Source organism: Castanea sativa, chromosome 1, assembly GCF_040712315.1.
Source record: "Castanea sativa cultivar Marrone di Chiusa Pesio chromosome 1, ASM4071231v1".
In the NCBI taxonomy this organism is placed as follows: Eukaryota; Viridiplantae; Streptophyta; class Magnoliopsida; order Fagales; family Fagaceae; genus Castanea; species Castanea sativa.
This window is the reverse complement of record NC_134013.1, coordinates 26,297,901-26,315,384: the sequence shown is the minus strand read 5'-3', so window position 1 is coordinate 26,315,384 and position 17,484 is coordinate 26,297,901. Positions and strand designations below refer to the sequence as shown.

Sequence of the window (17,484 nt, the reverse complement as noted above, 5' to 3'; positions counted from 1 at the left end):
GCAGGCCGTTCAGGAAGTCTTCATGGCCGAGAAGTTTATAGAAGATACTAGGAAGAAGGCCAGAACAGAGCTTGAAATTCGGATGGAGACTGAGAAGTCCTTAGGCACGGCCATTGCTGAAAATGAGAAGCTTATCTCTGAGGTGGCTGAGCTAAAAAGAGAGAAAAATGGGGCCGAGGCAAACCTGAAGACCATGAAGACCCAGATAGAAGGGCAGCGCAAGCTCCTTCATGAAAAAGATGATGAGCTCTCCCGAGCCCAAAGGGAACGCTCGGATTTGGAAAAGGAACTTGCGCTGATGAAGAAATAAGCCGGCGCATTTCAACGCTCTTTATAAGCTGCCAAGCAGGCGAGTTACGAGGAAGGGGTAGCTGCCACCGAGGAGCAGCTGACAGAGGCTTTCGCGGCCTTGTGCCGGGAATACTGTCAGAAAGTCTAGGGGGAAGCTCTAAACATAGCAGGAGTTCCTCTAGCCTCGGAGCTGAGGAAAGCCGAGAATGTTTGGCTTCCCCTGGAGATACAGGAGATTGAAGAGGCTCCTGTTGCTGTTCCTACCCCTGAAACAACTCTTCCTGCTCTTCCTCCTATGGTCCCAAAGCTAATTCCAGATCCTACAGAACCTTCAGGTTCCAATAAAGAAAAGGAAGGAGGCGGGGGTGCCGAGAAGGGCCTGAGCCAAACCATAGAATCCAATGTCCCTCCAACGAAGGCAGCAGACAAAGGAAAGCAAGTTCTGTCCCCTTTTGAGTTGGAGCTGAAAGAGACCGAGGCAACCAGCACTTCTCAGCAAGATCCTCCTCCAAAAGCTTAGGACCTAGCTTAGGACTTCTCTTTCTCTATATTCAGACTTAATATGTAATATATATCTAAATGATTAATGAAGAACAATTTTGTTTAATTTTCCTTCGTGTTGTATCTGTTTTTACTTTATTCTTTTTGTACTTGTCGCAAAAGTTTCCCATTAGTACATAGCTAAAAAAAAGTCAAAGTAAACAAATCTAACTCCAAGGATTGCACAATCATAACCTCCACGCAGTCATGCGCATGTTTTAGTATTAAAAACTTAACAGCAGATGACATGATTGAGATATTTTAAACAATGCCTTGGTTAAAAAAGAGAAGACCTCATATAACGATTAAACCCTTATAATGTGTAGTATTGTTTTCAGTAGGATGTAAGATCCGAGGACCATTCCTTATATAAATTTGCTTAACGCTTAAAGATATAGAACTTAAGATCCGAGTTAATGACCAGTAAGGCACTAATTTCCAGACGCAATAAGAAATTAACTTTAATCAAGTTTGTGGTCCAAGGACAAGACTTAACCAATTTCCTATTTGATTCTTAAGATCAGTAACTTTAAATGTTAATTTTCCCAAAGTAAGAGGTCCGAGGACCCGGCATAACTAAGGTTCTGTTTAACAGATGAAAGATATCAATTTCCATAAGGTTTGTGGTCCGAGGACGACACTTAACCAAGTTTCTGTTTGATTCTTAAGATCAGCAACTTCAAATGTTAATTTTCCCAAAGTAGAAGGTCCGAGGACCCGGCATAACTAAGGTTCTGTTTAATAAATGAAAAGATATCAATTTCCACAAGGTTTGTGGTCCGAGGACGACACTTAACCAAGTTTCTGTTTGATTCTTAAGATTAGTAACTTTAAATGTTAATTTTCCCAAAGTAGGAGGTCCGAGGACCCGGCATAACTAAGGTTCTGTTTAACAGATGAAAAGATATCAATTTCCATAAGGTTTGTGGTCCGAGGACGACACTTAACCAAGTTTCTGTTTGATTCTTAAGATCAGCAATTTCAAATGTTAATTTTCCCAAAGTAGAAGGTCCGAGGACCCGGCATAACTAAGGTTCTGTTTAACAAATGAAAAGATATCAATTTCCACAAGGTTTGTGGTCCAAGGACGACACTTAACCAAGTTTCTGTTTGATTCTTAAGATCAGTAACTTTAAATGTTAATTTTCCCAAAGTAGGAGGTCCGAGGACCCGGCATAACTAAGGTTCTATTTAATAGATGAAAAGATATCAATTTCCACAAGGTTTGTGGTCCGAGGACGACACTTAACCAAGTTTCTGTTTGATTCTTAAGATCAGCAACTTCAAATGTTAATTTTCCCAAAGTAGAAGGTCCGAGGACCCGGCATAACTAAGGTTCTGTTTAACAAATGAAAAGATATCAATTTCCATAGGGTTTGTGGTCCGAGGACGACACTTAACCAAGTTTCTGTTTGATTTTAAGATCAGCAACTTCAAATGTTAATTTTCCCAAAGTAGAAGGTCCGAGGACCCGGCATAACTAAGGTTCTGTTTAACAGATGAAAAGATATCAATTTTCACAAGGTTTGTGGTCCGAGGACGACACTTAACCAAGTTTCTGTTTGATTCTTAAGAATAGTAGCTGCAAGCGTCAGAGGTACTCATAACTTTGAAATATTAACTGACAAAAGCACATTTTATTAATAATAATACCTTCTAAGATTATTTACATTCCATGGGCGTGGTACAATTCTTTCGTCTAGGTCAGCTAGCCGATATGACCCTATGTCTGCTACTGAAACAATGCGATAGGGGCCTTCCCAGTTGGGTCCCAGCTTACCCCAAGCTGGGTTCTTAGAAGTGCCTACAACTTTCCTTAGTACAAGATCACCAGGTGCAAGTGGTCTTAGCTTCACGTGGGCGTTATATCCCTGTTTTAGCTTCTGTTGATAATAAGCCATTTGGACCATAGCTGCCTCGCGTCATTCCTCGAGTAAATCAAGACTTTTCTCCAGGAGTCCATTGTTATTCTCCGGGCTAAAGGAGCTCGTCTTTAGGGTGGGAAAACCAGATTCCAGAGGTATCACCGCCTCGGCTCCATAAGTCATAGAGAATGGCGTTTCTCTTGTGGACCTGCGCGGTGTGGTCCGATACGTCCATAGAACATGAGGGAGCTCTTCTACCCATCTGCCTTTCGCATCGTCCAACCTTTTCTTAAGCCCACTGACTATGACCTTGTTAACGGCCTCGGCTTGCCCATTTCCCTGAGGATAAGCTGGGGTGGAGTATCTGTTTATGATACCCATGTCACCACAATATTGCCTAAAGGCCTTGCTGTCAAATTGAACGCCATTGTCGGAGATAAGTGTGTGTGGTATACCAAATCTAGTGACAATATTTTTCCAGACAAACTTCTTGGAATTAATATCTCTGATATTTGCTAAGGGCTCGGCCTCAACCCATTTGGTGAAATAGTCTGTTCCCACAAGAAGCCATCTTTTATTTCTTGCTTCTCTCGGAAATGGCCCCACTATGTCCAATCCCCATTGCGCAAAAGGCCAAGAGCTAGAGAGAGGGTTAAGAACCCCACCAGGTTGATGAATATTAGGGGCGAACCTCTGGCATTGATCACATTTTCTGGCATAGTCCTGGGCCTCTCTCTGCATGTTGGGCCACCAATAACCCTGAGTTAGAGCTCTATGGGCTAAGGACCTTCCCCCAGTGTGGCTCCCACAAATTCCCTCATGCAGTTCCTCCAGTAACGCTTCCGTTGATTCAGGGTGCACACACAACAAGTACGGTCCTGAAAAGGATCGTTTATACAGCTTCTGATCCTCGGATAACCAAAAACGTGGCGCCTTTCGACGCACCTTCTCTGCTTCAGACTTGTCCTCAGGGAGGATGTCGTTCTTAAGAAAAGATACGACTGGGTCCATCCAACTAGGTCCAAACCTTATTAGATGGACGCGAGCCGCCCTGGCGGGGATAAGAGTTGGCTCCAGCAGATCCTCCACAAGGATAATCCTGGGCAAGTCCTGAGCCGAGGACGTTGCTAACATAGCCAAGGAATCGGCATGAGTGTTCCCACTCCTAGGGATGTGAGCTAAGACAAAGGAGTCAAACTCTGCTTGCTGACGCTTGACCTGGGCCAGATATTCTTGCATTCTTATGTCCCTGGCCTCCATGGTCCCCATGACCTGGCAGACCACTAATTGAGAGTCCGAGAACGCATGGACTTCCTTTCCACCTATCTTATGTAACATGTTCATATCTACCAGAACTGCTTCGTATTCGGCTTCATTATTAGTGGCCGAGAATGATAACCTTAGAGATTTTTCAAAGATAATTCCCTCCGGGGATATCAGAACAAGTCCCACACCAGACCCTCTCTGATTAGCTGCCCCATCCACATACATTTTCCAAGGCGAAGGCCCTGCGGCCGTGATCACACCAACTGATTTTCCATCCATGCGTGCTTCTTTAAGAGTCTCTTCTGGCAATGGTTCAGTAAACTCTGCCACCAAGTCAGCGAGGACCTGGCCCTTCACCGAGGTGCGAGGTTTGTATTTAACATTAAAAGCTCCTAATATGGTTTCCCACTTTGCTACCCTACCAGTGTAGTCGGCGCTGCGTAACACTGCCTTGAGAGGCAATTGGGTCAGAACCACCACAGTATGAGACTGAAAATAATGAGGGAGCTTCCGAGTGGCATGAACTATGGCCAGAAGCGCTTTCTCCAAGAGCAAGTAGCGCACCTCGGCCTCATTCAAAGACTTACTAACGTAATAGACCGGTCTTTGCACCCCACTTTCATTCCTGATAAGGACCAGGCTGACCGCGTGTACGGCCACTGCCAAATAAGCAAACAAGACCTCGTCCGCCTCGGGGCGAGACAAAATGGGTGGCCGAGAAAGATATTGTTTAAGCTGCTGGAAAGCTAACATGCAGTCCTTGGTCCATTGAAACCCTTTCCACTTATTCAACAATTGGAAGAAGGGACGACATCGGTCAGCTGACCGAGAGATAAACCTATTCAATGCGGCAATCATCCCGGTCAATTTCTGGATCTCCTTTGGGTTGCGAGGAGGCTGCAAGTCCTGAATAGCCTTCACCTGTGCTGGGTTTACCTCTATGCCTCTATGAGTGATCATGTACCCCAAAAACTTTCCAGACCCAACGCCGAAAGAGCATTTTTAGGCATTAAGGCGCAGCTTGTGTTTTCTTAACACCTGAAAGGTGTCAGCCAAGTCTCTCACGTGTGAAGGTATCATTTTGCTCTTTACCACCATATCGTCTACATACACCTCAATAGTCTTCCCCAACTGCTGTTCGAACATCCTGGTCATCATTCTTTGGTAAATAGCCCCAGCATTTTTCAAACCAAATGGCATGACCTTATAATGATAATTCCCCGTCGGAGTAATGAAGGCAGTCTTCTCTTGGTCCTCCAATGCCAAGGGAATCTGGTGGTAACCTTGGAAAGCGTCCAAAAAACTCATCCGAGGATGTCCGACAGTGGCATCCACCAGTTGATCAATACGCGGCATTGGGAACGAATCTTTGGGACAGGCCTTGTTCAGATCAGTAAAGTCCACACATACCCTCCACGTTCCATTCTTCTTTTTAACAACGACTGTATGGGCCAACCATTCGGGGTAGAAAACTTCTTTGATAGCCCCAGCCCTTTTGAGTTTAAGCACCTCTTCCTTCACAGCCTCGGAATGTTCTCTGGAAGAACGTCGAGGTGGCTGTCTTCTCGGAACAATAGCTGGGTTGACATTTAAACGATGACAAATGAAGTTCGGATCGACGCCCGGAGTTTCGTAAGGATCCCACGCAAAAACATCAATATTGTCCTTTAGAAACTCTAACAATTCGATCTTCTCTTGGTGTGGCAAAAGTATGCCGACCTGGAAGAACCTCTCTGAGCCATTGGCTACTGGAAATTTCTCTAACTCCTCACAATGTGTCTCCTCTCCTGTCACCATTCCAGATGAATCAAGAGCTGTTAACTGCTATAAGTCTTTGGTGATTAAAGCCGAAGACTCGGCTTCTGTCTGATGCAGTACTGCAGCCGATATGCACTGCCTGGCTACCGATTGGCTGCTGACGATTTCCTCAACACATTCCCCCGAGGGGAATTTAACTTTAACATGTAAGGTAGAGGAGATGGCTCCAAGCGCGTGCAGCCAAGGCCTGGCGAGGATGGCTGTATATGGATAGTACGCGTCAACCACAATGAAATCCACCTCAACCGTTTCTGGGCCGGATTGAACGGGCAAACGGATCTGTCCCTTCGGCACAATGGCTCTCCCTTCAAAGCTTATAAGCGGCGAATCATAAGGAGTAAGATCTTCCAACTTCAACCTTAACCCCTTAAATAGATCAGGGTACATGATATCTGCACCGTTGCCCTGATCTATCATCACCCTCCTCACATCATAATTCCCTATCCTAAGCGTAACTACAAGGGCATCGTCATGGGGCTGGATAGTCCCTACCTTATCCTCGTCGGAGAATCCTAAGACGGGCAAAGTGCCCTTCAACCTCTTCGGCCTGCTGCCCACATCCTCGGCCTGAGAATGGGAAACCGCCATTACCCTAGTGGGACCTGAGCCGGTCCTACCAGGTGCAGCGAAGATAACATTGATTGTTCCCAATGCCGGCCGAGACGAATTATTCCTCTGATTGTTTGAGCCGGACTGGCTGCCCTGCCCAGTAGGTTGACACAAGTGCTGCTTCAGTTTTCCTTCACTGACAAGCTGCTCCAAATGGTTCCAAAGGGTCCGACAGTTCTCGGTAGTGTGGCCCACATCCTGATGGTACTGACAAAAGAGGTTCTGATTCCTCTTCGCAGGGTCCCCTGACATCTTACCAGGCCATTTGAAGAAGGGTTCCTTACGAACTTTCTCCAGCAGCTGATGTACTGGTTCTCGGAATACAGTGTTCACGGCCTGAGGTGCCGCCGAGGCAGGCTGTCCAACGTAATCCCTCATCGGCCTGTTATTGTGGTATCTGTCCGACCTGAAATCCCTTCTCTCCTGCGGGATAACCTTTTCCTTACCCTTTCCTTGCTGTTGGTCTTCCTCCACTCTCTTATACTCGTCAATACGGTCCATGAGGCGATGTACACTGCGGACAGGCTTTTAGTCAAAGACTTTCTCAGGTCGTGATCAGTAGGAAGGCCTACCTTAAAGGTATTAAGCGCCACCTCATCAAAGTCGCTATCTATTTCATTAAACATCTCCCAATAACGGTCGAAGTATGCTTTCAAAGTCTCCCCCTCCCTCATAGTCATGGATAACAGCGAGTCCAATGGCCGAGGGACTCTGCTACACGTAATGAACCGCGAGGCGAATGCTCTAGTAAGCTCCCCAAACGAGCCTATAGACCCCGACTTAAGGCCGTTGAACCACCTCATAGCAACAGGTCCCAGGCTAGAGGGGAAAACTTTACACATCAGAGTCTCGTTGTGAGAGTGCACCGCCATCCTCTGGTTAAAGTGACTCACATGCTCCACCGGATCAGTCCGGCCATTATAGATGGTGAAAGTGGGCTGGGTAAACTTTCTGGGAAGCCTTCCTTTCTCAATCCTCCGTGTAAATGGAGATTTGGAGAGTTGGTGCAACGCCCTACTCATAGCATCGTTGCCTAAGCCCCTAGAATGAAGCTTCTTACGTCTGCGAGTTGGCTGGTCGTCCTCCTCACCGGAGGATGTTGCACTGGTGGGAGGGCGTGACCTTGAGCTGTAGCCACCTCCCCTATCCTCCTCTGAGGAAGAATTAGATGAGGACGGTGAAAACCTACGCTTAGCACGGCGTAACCTTCTCTTCAAATGATTGATTTCCTTCTGCATGGATTTAGAACCCTCTCGTGGGTGGTGCTACCCCCCTCATGAATATGGCTAGCGCCTGGGTATTCTGTATGGACACTTCCCTCACGATCCCTTCGACGTTCAAGACGTTCGAAATGATCTTCCAGCTGTGATCCCTGTGACTCTGCATGGTGAGCACCTAAGCCTGCCATAGTATCCCTACCTCTTCTAGACTAGATTTCCCACAGACAGCGCCAATTGTAAGTGCACAATTGCACCTGGACCCAAAGACAATCACGGGCTCAGGCCCAATGAGCCTTAAACAATAAGATTTGTAGAGTGTGGGCTTGAAACCTAGGTTAGAAATGCTGGGAGCTTGATAACAGGCTTTTATAAGCAAACACAAGTAAATAACGAATGATAATGACAAATTGATCTCCTCAGACTCGAGCCGAGGACTACTTCTTTATTATTTCTTTTTCTTCCTTCAAAATTACAAGTTCTTAATTTCTTTCTTAGTTTCCCGATCCCCCTTTTCTTTGGCCTTTACCCCCCTTTTATACTTCCTTTCCTGATACTTTTTGAACAGTGACTAGAAGTTTCCACCTCACTGTTCAGGGGTCACCTCCCCATTAATGCGGCCAGGGAGGTAGGTGCAGAGCCTTTAATGCGGAGGTGGCAGCCTTTATTCTTGATATTTTCTTTAATACTGGTGCATCTAGAAGATTCAGGATGTCCCCTTTTAACCACTGGTCTCTCCAGAGTTGTGCTTTGACCTTCATAATGAAATTTTGAATTCTCTAGGGCTTTTCCGAGGAGAAGCTCGTCCTCGGCTGTATCCTCAGACCCTCGGCGTATGGGCCAACTCATAGATTTTAACCCTGGAGCAGGTCGGCCCTCCATGTTACAGCCCAAAGGCCCATATGCCCACTTGGGTCCTTTTACTCCCCACAGTTAGAATTAAATATATAAGTACTCTATCATTTCAGTAAAAAAAATTATATATAAGTATAGCTAGTTGCAAATTTATGTGATACATGAGAATAAATAATTATTTTGTAATTGTAATATAATGCATAATTTTTTCTCTAAAATTTGTTGAAGATAATTTTTTCTTCCTAAAATTAAACATCAATTGGGTCTTAAATTGATTCTTTTTTATTTTCTCATTTTCAAGTTTAGTTCAAAAATTCATTTTTTTCCCTTAATTTTTGGGTTGAAAAGTATGAAATTTTATTATTATATTTTGGGCTAAACTCTTTATTTTTGAGTAAAAAATTACAAAAAAAAAAAAAAAGACATTTGAAATTAAAAATATGAGCCATAAAAATGCAATAAAAGTAATAAATATTCAAAAGTCTTCAGTCCATTTTGGTCCTCTTCGGTTCATTATGTCCACTTCAATCCTATTCAGGCCATTAGGTTGACTTTGTTCCTATTCAGTCCCCATTTGCCTTATTCGGTCCATTCTCTCCACTTTAGTCCTATCCAATCAACATTGGTCCTATTTGATCCACTTCAATTCTTTTCAGTCCTATTTGTTCCTATTCGGTCCATTACGTCGAATTTGGTCCTAACCTGTCCATTTGTTCATATTCAGTTCACTTTAGTCCTATTTGGCCCACCTTGTTCCCATTCAGTCCAATTCCATCCACCTTGTTCCCATTTGGTCCACTTCTTTCTATTTGGTCCAATACCAATATGGTCCATTTGTACCACTTCATTCCCTTTTGGTCCATTTTTATGCACTTACATACAGGTAAAAGACATGTTTGGGTTGAGAGCACCTATTCTAAAATCTTATGCATAGTATTTATTGTTACTACACTTTTGTTGAGCCACATTAACGTAGTATTTTAAACCACTTTGGTCCGGCTAAATTTAAGTAAAAAAAGTTTTTCTAAACATTAAGGTTATGAATATACAAATCTAATATTTAAGGCAATTACTCATTTTTTTCAAAGTCATTACTTTTAAATGAATTGTATGAGATTGATTATACCTTCAAGCATGTGTGTGTGTGTGCGTGTGTGTAATTTTTATTTAAATAAATTATTCAAATTATTCGTTTTCTTAAGAGAGATTATTATGATAATCAAAACTCATAACAAATTTATATTGAATATGTATAATTTATTTTTTTAATTATCTTGTACATAATTTTTTCTCCCTAAAAATTAAAAAATTACAAAAAAATAATTTCCAACGCTCTATTTTTACAAACCAATAATTTTATCATTTTTGATGCTTTTGAAGGATATTATTCTTTTTTGAAATGGTCCATATTCTTCTAACTATTGCCATTATGCATTATATTTTCCTAGTTTCTTTTGGTTCAATTAAAATTTTTAAGTTTCAAAGCTATTATTCAAATTCACATTCTCTTAAAGAGATTACTATGATAACAAAAACTTATCATGTAATTAAAATTTAAATTACTCAGCCCAAACTTTAGGTACACCAAATTAGACTGAAGTGATCTGAAATAAACCAAATGGACTGATAGACCAAAGTGAATCGAATGGACCAAATATACCTAAGTGAACCGAATGGAGCAAATAGGACCGAAATGGACCGCATTGAAAGGAATGGACCAAAGTAGACAAAAAATGACCGAATTAAGCAAAGTAGACCGAAATAGGCCTAAGTGAACCAAATGGAGCGAACTGGACCTAATAGACCGAATTGGACTGAATTGACCGAAGTGGACTAAAGTAGAACGAGCCAGACGAGATAAATGAAGTGGACCAAAATAGACCGAAATGGACCAAATACCGATCTGTAATTAGCATAGCCAAGATTGTGTTTTGATATAAACTCAAATTCTTACTTTCAAAATAATCAAGTATTAACTCAAACAAAAATCAAACTAAAACTATAGGAGAGATAGAGATACTACTTGGATTGGGGAACTAAAAGCTACAACACCAAAACGTATGAACCTAACATAGAGTTTTAAAAATCACATTAATTCATCAATAAAAAGTAAAGTTTCAAGAAAGAATAATAAAAAAAAAAAAGAGAGAATAATCACTTTTTCAAGAGAGAATGTGAGAGAAAATAATAAGAAATTTATAGAAAATAATATGAGAAGAAAAAAAGTAAAATAAAAAAATATAGTAATAAACACCAAATTATCCAAGTCATGTTATATTATGTAATAAAATAACATTATATTCTTATATATTATCTTAAAAACACAATAGGATAACATCTATGAAATCAAAGAGAAGAAAAAAGATAACAACTTAAAAACACAACTTAATCACATCAACCTAAAGTAAATTTTCAAATAATACAAAAATTCATCAACCTAAAGTAGAGATGCAAGAAAAATATGTATTTTTTAAATGCTCCAAAAAATGAAAAACAAAAATTTGAGAAAGACAAAGATAGGGAAATAACATTTTGTGAGTGGGAAAACTATGTATAGAATGAGAGAGAGAATTGTAAATTTATAGTAAGAAGAGGGGAATAAAAAAAAAAGCCAAAAATAAGGAAGACAAAAAGAGTTGGGAAATGAAAAGGTATAACTAAGTAAGAGAAAGTATAACAATAAGTTAGGAAATTAATAAGGGAAAAAAAAAAGTTCAAAAAAATGTTGAAAATGGGTGAATGATGTGGCTGCTGATTTGGCTCAACAGGAACGTAATAACTATAAACGCTATACTTCAACTTTTAGATATATATAGATTATAAATAAAATATTGTTTGCATTCTTAAAATTTGCATAAATTTGTTTTTCGTTCCGAAACTTTAACGAGTTCTTTGTCCTTAAACTATTGAAAACATTATACATTATATTGTTTATTCCAAACCTTAAAAAGATCTTTTATACCGTGCATATGACCAATAGTATCGTTTCGTGCCCCTTGACCGATATAATGATCCACGTCAAACATGTCAATTCTCTAATGCTAAAAATAGTACCACCTAGGACAAAAGTTAACGGAGTGAATAAAGGACAAAAAAATGTAAAATTTTCAACAATTTAGGAGAATAATACTTTTAGAAATTTAAGGATAAGACTTCTATCGATGGAAACAATATTTTTGCCTAAAATAAATAAATATAGCATAGTCAAGATGCAAGAAATCCATAGCTTTTCAAATACAAGAGAAGCTCTGTTCTCAAAAAACAAAAACAAAAACATGACAAGCTGAAGTAATCTTTGGATGATTCTAAAATGCATAAGCTTCCCAAAATTGGCGAAAAGCTAGGCAAGATGGAAGTAATTTCAATCTTTAGAAGAAGAATCTCCAGAAAAGGCCTATCAAACGGTCTTAATACCCCTTTAGCATTACCGTAGGAAGTAAAGTTTTAACTACAGAAATTTAGTAATAGAGTTTATACGATATGGAGCTTTACCATTAACTGAACAAATCTTTAGCATTATGAGTGTCAAACAAAGATATTCTGGTTGAGGGATTTTTCAGTTTGGTCTCCGGGAAACAAAATAAAATAAAGAACTACCAAACAAAATGACATATTCCCTACAAGTAGAGCCTGCTGCGCAGCCACAAGACAAGGGCACAAAAACACAACAGTTTAAAAGTCCATACTTGGAACTTTCATTAATTCATTTCTCACAACACCATTTAAAGACCTAAGAAAATGATACAAAAGTCTTTATAAAGCCATTTCTCACAAAACCACTCAAAGACCTATTCACTTATTTCAGGCTATTGTATGATGCAGAAGAGCAACACCAAATGCTTGTTAATAGAATTAAGTGCCCGCCATCCAAAAAAGAACAATTACCAATCACTGTATGCTTTTGAGAGGAGGAATTCCTTGTTTCTTTATCAGTGTTATTTCAAGGAGTTCTCAATATCAATCACGAAACGGTACTTCACATCTTTCTTTATTAGTCTCTCAAGAGCTTCATTTGCATACTGAATTGGAATTACTTCTATGTTTGGGTAAATTTTGTGAGCAGCGCAGAAGTCTATCATTTCTTGGGTCACCTTTGTACCACCTGTTACGCTACCAGAAATGGTCTTATTACCTACAAAAAGTCAATGCATGCAATTCATTACACTTGTGGTGCTTAAAACCTAGAAAGGTAACACTATCAAACTAAATAGTTCTTTGATTTCAAGAAATTTTCAGATCTAGGAATTGTAAGTACCTATATTAAGGCTTCCAGGGCTGAATTTGACTTCACTTGGGAACCCCACCAAGACTAGAACACCAGCAGTCTTCAACAGTGACATATATGGATCAAATGGGTGATCACCAGATGCTGTGTCAATTATAAAGTCAAATGACTTAGCCAGGGCCTACAACAACATAGCAACAATCAATCCAACAAAGCTTAAAGACGGTTCATCAATTTCAGCATTGCTTACATGAACAGGGCAACAGATGCTCTATAAGAAGTTTTATGTAAATCTACCTTCATTTGCTCTTGGTCAGATGAGACCACAAATCTGTTTGCACCAAGCAAACTCAGGGCTTCCTCTTTCTTGGATACGCTAGTGCTGAAAATTGTTACATTCAACCCAAAAGCCTTTCCAAACTTCACTGCCATGTGACCAAGACCTCCAAGCCCAATCACTCCTAGAGATTTACCAGGTTGGTTCATTTTGTGATGCACCATGGGAGTGTACACAGTAATTCCAGCACAAAGCAAAGGAGCTGCTGAAGCCAATGGATAGTTTTCAGGTATCATGAAGCAGTACCTACATATTCAAGGCCAAAACTGTCTTACTTTAACCTCAGTTAAAAACTTGGCAAATTCCCAAGTATAAAGTCAATAGATCACAATCATCACATCAGATTCTCAATTCCAAAATCTTAAAGTTGCTTCATGAAACTATGGTTGCTATTGACTATTTTAGAACCGTAACAAAGAAATGGTAATTATCTTCTTTTCCTAATGGCATGCAAAATATAACTGCGAGCTCTAAAAGCCCAACCATAAGCAAGATCTATATATTGATGTGAACAGCCATCCTTGATTTCCTTCATTGAAGGCTCTAGTACCAAGTAAAAGATAGAGAATTCAAAGAATTAAAACAATGCACAAGAATATAATGTCAAATATGTCATAAACTGGAAGGAGTGGAGCGAGAGAACAGCATGATAATAGAACTTTTTATAAACCTAGCCACATATGTGGTAGCATGTAGCTTATGTTCAGTCACTTGTGAATTTGCCAAAGACGTAGGTCCCCTGGGAAGCCTTACCTGGCCACTGAAATCTACAACCTCGATGTAACACCCTTTTATTACTTCCACAAAATGATAAAATGAATTGACACAACTTCCACAAGGTCACATTAACTCCGATTAGTATGAACCAAGACCCTTCTTATTTAGGAAGTGCATGAGGTTAAGAGACTTATATATGAATACCATACTAATGTGAGCAACAGCTTTAAAGATTCAGCAGATACCAACCATTAATTGGGTGCCAGAAAGGTGTTTTTTTTCTGTGAATTTTGTATGTAAAGGAAGATAAAGGAACAGAATGTAGTAGCATTAGAGAATTCTTACCTTTCATGGGCTACAATGTAACTGGAATATCCTCCTTTGGTAATGCTACCATCCGCGTCCACAGCATTAAAGGTGTAAACTGATCCTTTTACACAATGAACTTCTTGTCCATCATTACAATACTCACAACTTCTGCATGAGTTGACATAGGTACCCACTCCAACATGGTCACCAACTTTGAAGCGGTGAACATTGGAACCAACCTCTTTCACGATTCCTGCAATCTCATGTCTATTGCGCAGGTATAGATACATCAGTTCAAGGATAGTCTTTTTAAAATAAAATAAAAATTGTTTAAGTAAATATTTTATTGAAGGAGGAACAGAGACTGATACAAAGGATGTGTATAGTCCCATTTCAAAGAATGCATCAGTTCAAGGATAGCTAAGACTACTCATAGTATACAGTTGGTCCACTTACCCAGGCACTACAGGATACTTTGAATCCCCATGAAAATTCCTGGTCCAAATTAAATCAGCATAACAAATTCCACAGTGTGTAATTTTTAATGAAACATCGTCACTGCCAACAGCCCTGAATAAAATTTCCCAAGATCCATGCATAATTAGAATATATTACGTAATCAAGAAAAACAAATTCATCAAGAAAATTTCAAGTATCATTTAATCATAGTTCTTAAAATCAGAGAGGAACTCATGTATGGGACCATTAATGTCAACCAATGATATGAAAGATCAAGATATGTAACTCACTTCCAGGTAACCTTTTTAATTAATAATTTCACCAACTTAAGCAAATTACTTCTATTTTTTTTTTTAATTTACCTAAGCAAATCATTTCCATTATGAATATCTAAGAGAATAAAAGCACCTCAACAAAATAACATAATGTATAAAAAGATCAATATGATTGTGCTTTCAAGCACATTTAGAGTTTCTTTTCATTTGTTTCTTTTATTCTTATCAAGAAAGGAATCATCAGGTCTAGTACCCACTTGTGTTCTACCATATACAAATTTGTATGAACAAGTGAACTTGAACACTAGTCCAAGCTTCATAGGACATTATATGACCACTAATAGGCTAAACAACATGGTTAGGAAGCACAACATAAGTATAAGCAAGAGCATATGACCTGCGGCTCTGCAAGGCATTCTCAAAGTTTGAAGCCTCAAACAAACATCAAAGTAGACACCCCATTAATTTTTCTTAAAAACATGATATCGCCCATTTGCCATTTAGCTTTATTTGCTTTTGTATATATTCTTGAAGTCTCACTTTTTATAGATCAAACTATAACTACAGTTTGATCAACTTTGCAAATAAGCTTTTCAAACAAAAGCCACATCCAAACGCATTATAAAAGAATTGACAAGTAGGCCATGGAAAAAAATGAAGAAAAGTAAATATAAGAAGAAAGACCTGCGGCTGAAGTTGTAAGGTGATAGAACTCCAGATGGGTCTCTTGCTGCCCATGCGAGGCAGTCATCCTTTCCAGCCAAGGAGCTCATCTTGACCTGGTTTACCATAAAGTAAGCAATCAAACACCAGTATCCTCAAAGGAAAATATACTTGGAGAAAGAAATCGATAAAAGTTATAAAGCATTCCCACTTTAACATTTAATAAAATCAAGCAATTGAGGCTCATAGCTTTGATAAAACAAGAGGCACTGATATTAAATTAAATTTTTTTATAAAAAAGTAATCTTTTTTATTTATTTATTCAATGGAATTCAGAAAAGCAGCTACAAAATTATTTGGGGCATTCATAAATTAAATCCAAAACTTGAGTTCTTCAGATAACGGCAACTTCAATAGATTTGAGATTAAAGTGTGCGTTGGCTTACTTACCCCAGAGGCAGAGGCAGAGGCAGAGAGAGACGAGAGAACAAGAATATGGATTATGGAGAGAGTGTGTGAGAAAGAGACAGAGAGACAGAGGTACTATACTATAAAGGACCAATCCAATCCAATCGAATCCAAGTAAAGACAGTATGTAATTGGATGAAAACAAAGGTGCTGCGTCAGTCTCGCATTTGTAGATAGTCACGAATCGATGATGATACTACCACGGGCTCTTTACATTACCCCCGACTACGTTCGATTATTTCTAAACCACCCAAGTAGGATGTTCAGTGATTATTACATTAGAATCGGTCTTCAAAATGTAGAATTACATGTACACATTCATCTTTTCTTGGGTAATGACCACCATCTGATGATTCTGATCTCCAGTCGTCCAAGAAGAAGTTATAAATTTCAACGTGATAGTGATATTTTACTTTGGGAAATGTTAACATGCCCAGTGAGTATGATTTATTGTAAAGTTCACTTAATAAAATTTGGTATAAATTCACGAAGTAACTGAAAATATTATTAAAGTGGTAAGTGAAACTCAAATAATTAATTTTATTAACTCTGCACTCTATAGAGTTTGACAAAAATCTAACATAAAGTAAAATGATGTGATATAAGATGCCCATTAACACTGATTTTTACTTTTTAGTATTTCTTTTTTTACTTCTTATTTCATAGTACTAGTATATACTTCTTCTTTTCTTTTCTTTTTGGCGAAAATGCACTTTTGGTTTATATATTTTGGGTCTATTCTCGATTTGGTCCCTAAATTGATTTAGCTCCTAGATTAGTCCTTGATCTTGTAAAAATCATTTTTAAAATTGTCCCTACCGTCAACCCAGTGACAAAAAATGCTGAGCTAGCAAATGGAAGTCCTAGATGTCAAACCCATTTATTAAAATAATAATTAAAAATTCAGCGTGTCCCACTTACACCCACGTAACTCTTCACGTGACCTTGCCACCTCATCTCCCACGAACTTAGCCCCCACATGTCCTTGCCACGTCATTTTCCCGTGGACTTAGCCCACACGTGACCCTCTCATGACTTAACTCATAAACTACCTTTAGTCCTTCACTAAAAATCTCCAAATTTCACCTGAAAACTAAACCCTAACATTCCCAAATCAACTCGTGTTCGTCCTGATGTTCTTCCCCAACATCCAACTTGAAAACCATAACATTCCCCTGAGAAAACCATTTCCCTGAAACTTGAAAGCTGATAATCTGAGAAATCATAGTGAGTTAAAACAACAGAGACTTTTACCGCAGCTGATAAGCTGAGAGGTGCATAACTGTTTCTCTCTATGTGTGTATCTATTTGTCTGTATCTGTGTGTATATCTGACTCTTTTTGAAAAGGTGTGAATGGGTGTATATCTGTATCTGTCTCATATTGTCTCTTACTTTTAATGCTTTCTGTTTCTCTCATCGATTATGGACCACAGTTTAAGTGCTTTATTATGCTTTTATTTGTTTAATGTTGTCTATTTGTTGGTGTATTTTTCTGTTTGGCCTTTAAGGATTATGGTGGACCATGTGTGTTCCCTATTTTCAGTAAATGATATATGTTTTGGCATTGTT

At 39.4% G+C, this 17,484-nt stretch overlaps 1 protein-coding gene across 1 annotated transcript; it reads right to left on the bottom strand.

Moving 5' to 3' along the window:
- Positions 1–11,931: 11,931 nt before the first annotated feature.
- On the bottom strand, positions 11,932–16,306 carry LOC142622675 (putative cinnamyl alcohol dehydrogenase 1). The gene is made up of 7 exons (XM_075796202.1): positions 15,897–16,306; positions 15,468–15,562; positions 14,506–14,619; positions 14,086–14,316; positions 12,984–13,269; positions 12,717–12,867; positions 11,932–12,593 (listed from the first exon to the last, which is right to left on the bottom strand). The coding sequence occupies exons 2-7, from the start codon at positions 15,554–15,556 to the stop codon at positions 12,397–12,399; spliced, it is 1,068 nt and encodes a 355-aa protein (XP_075652317.1). The 5' UTR covers positions 15,557–15,562; positions 15,897–16,306; the 3' UTR covers positions 11,932–12,396.
- Positions 16,307–17,484: the final 1,178 nt, after the last annotated feature.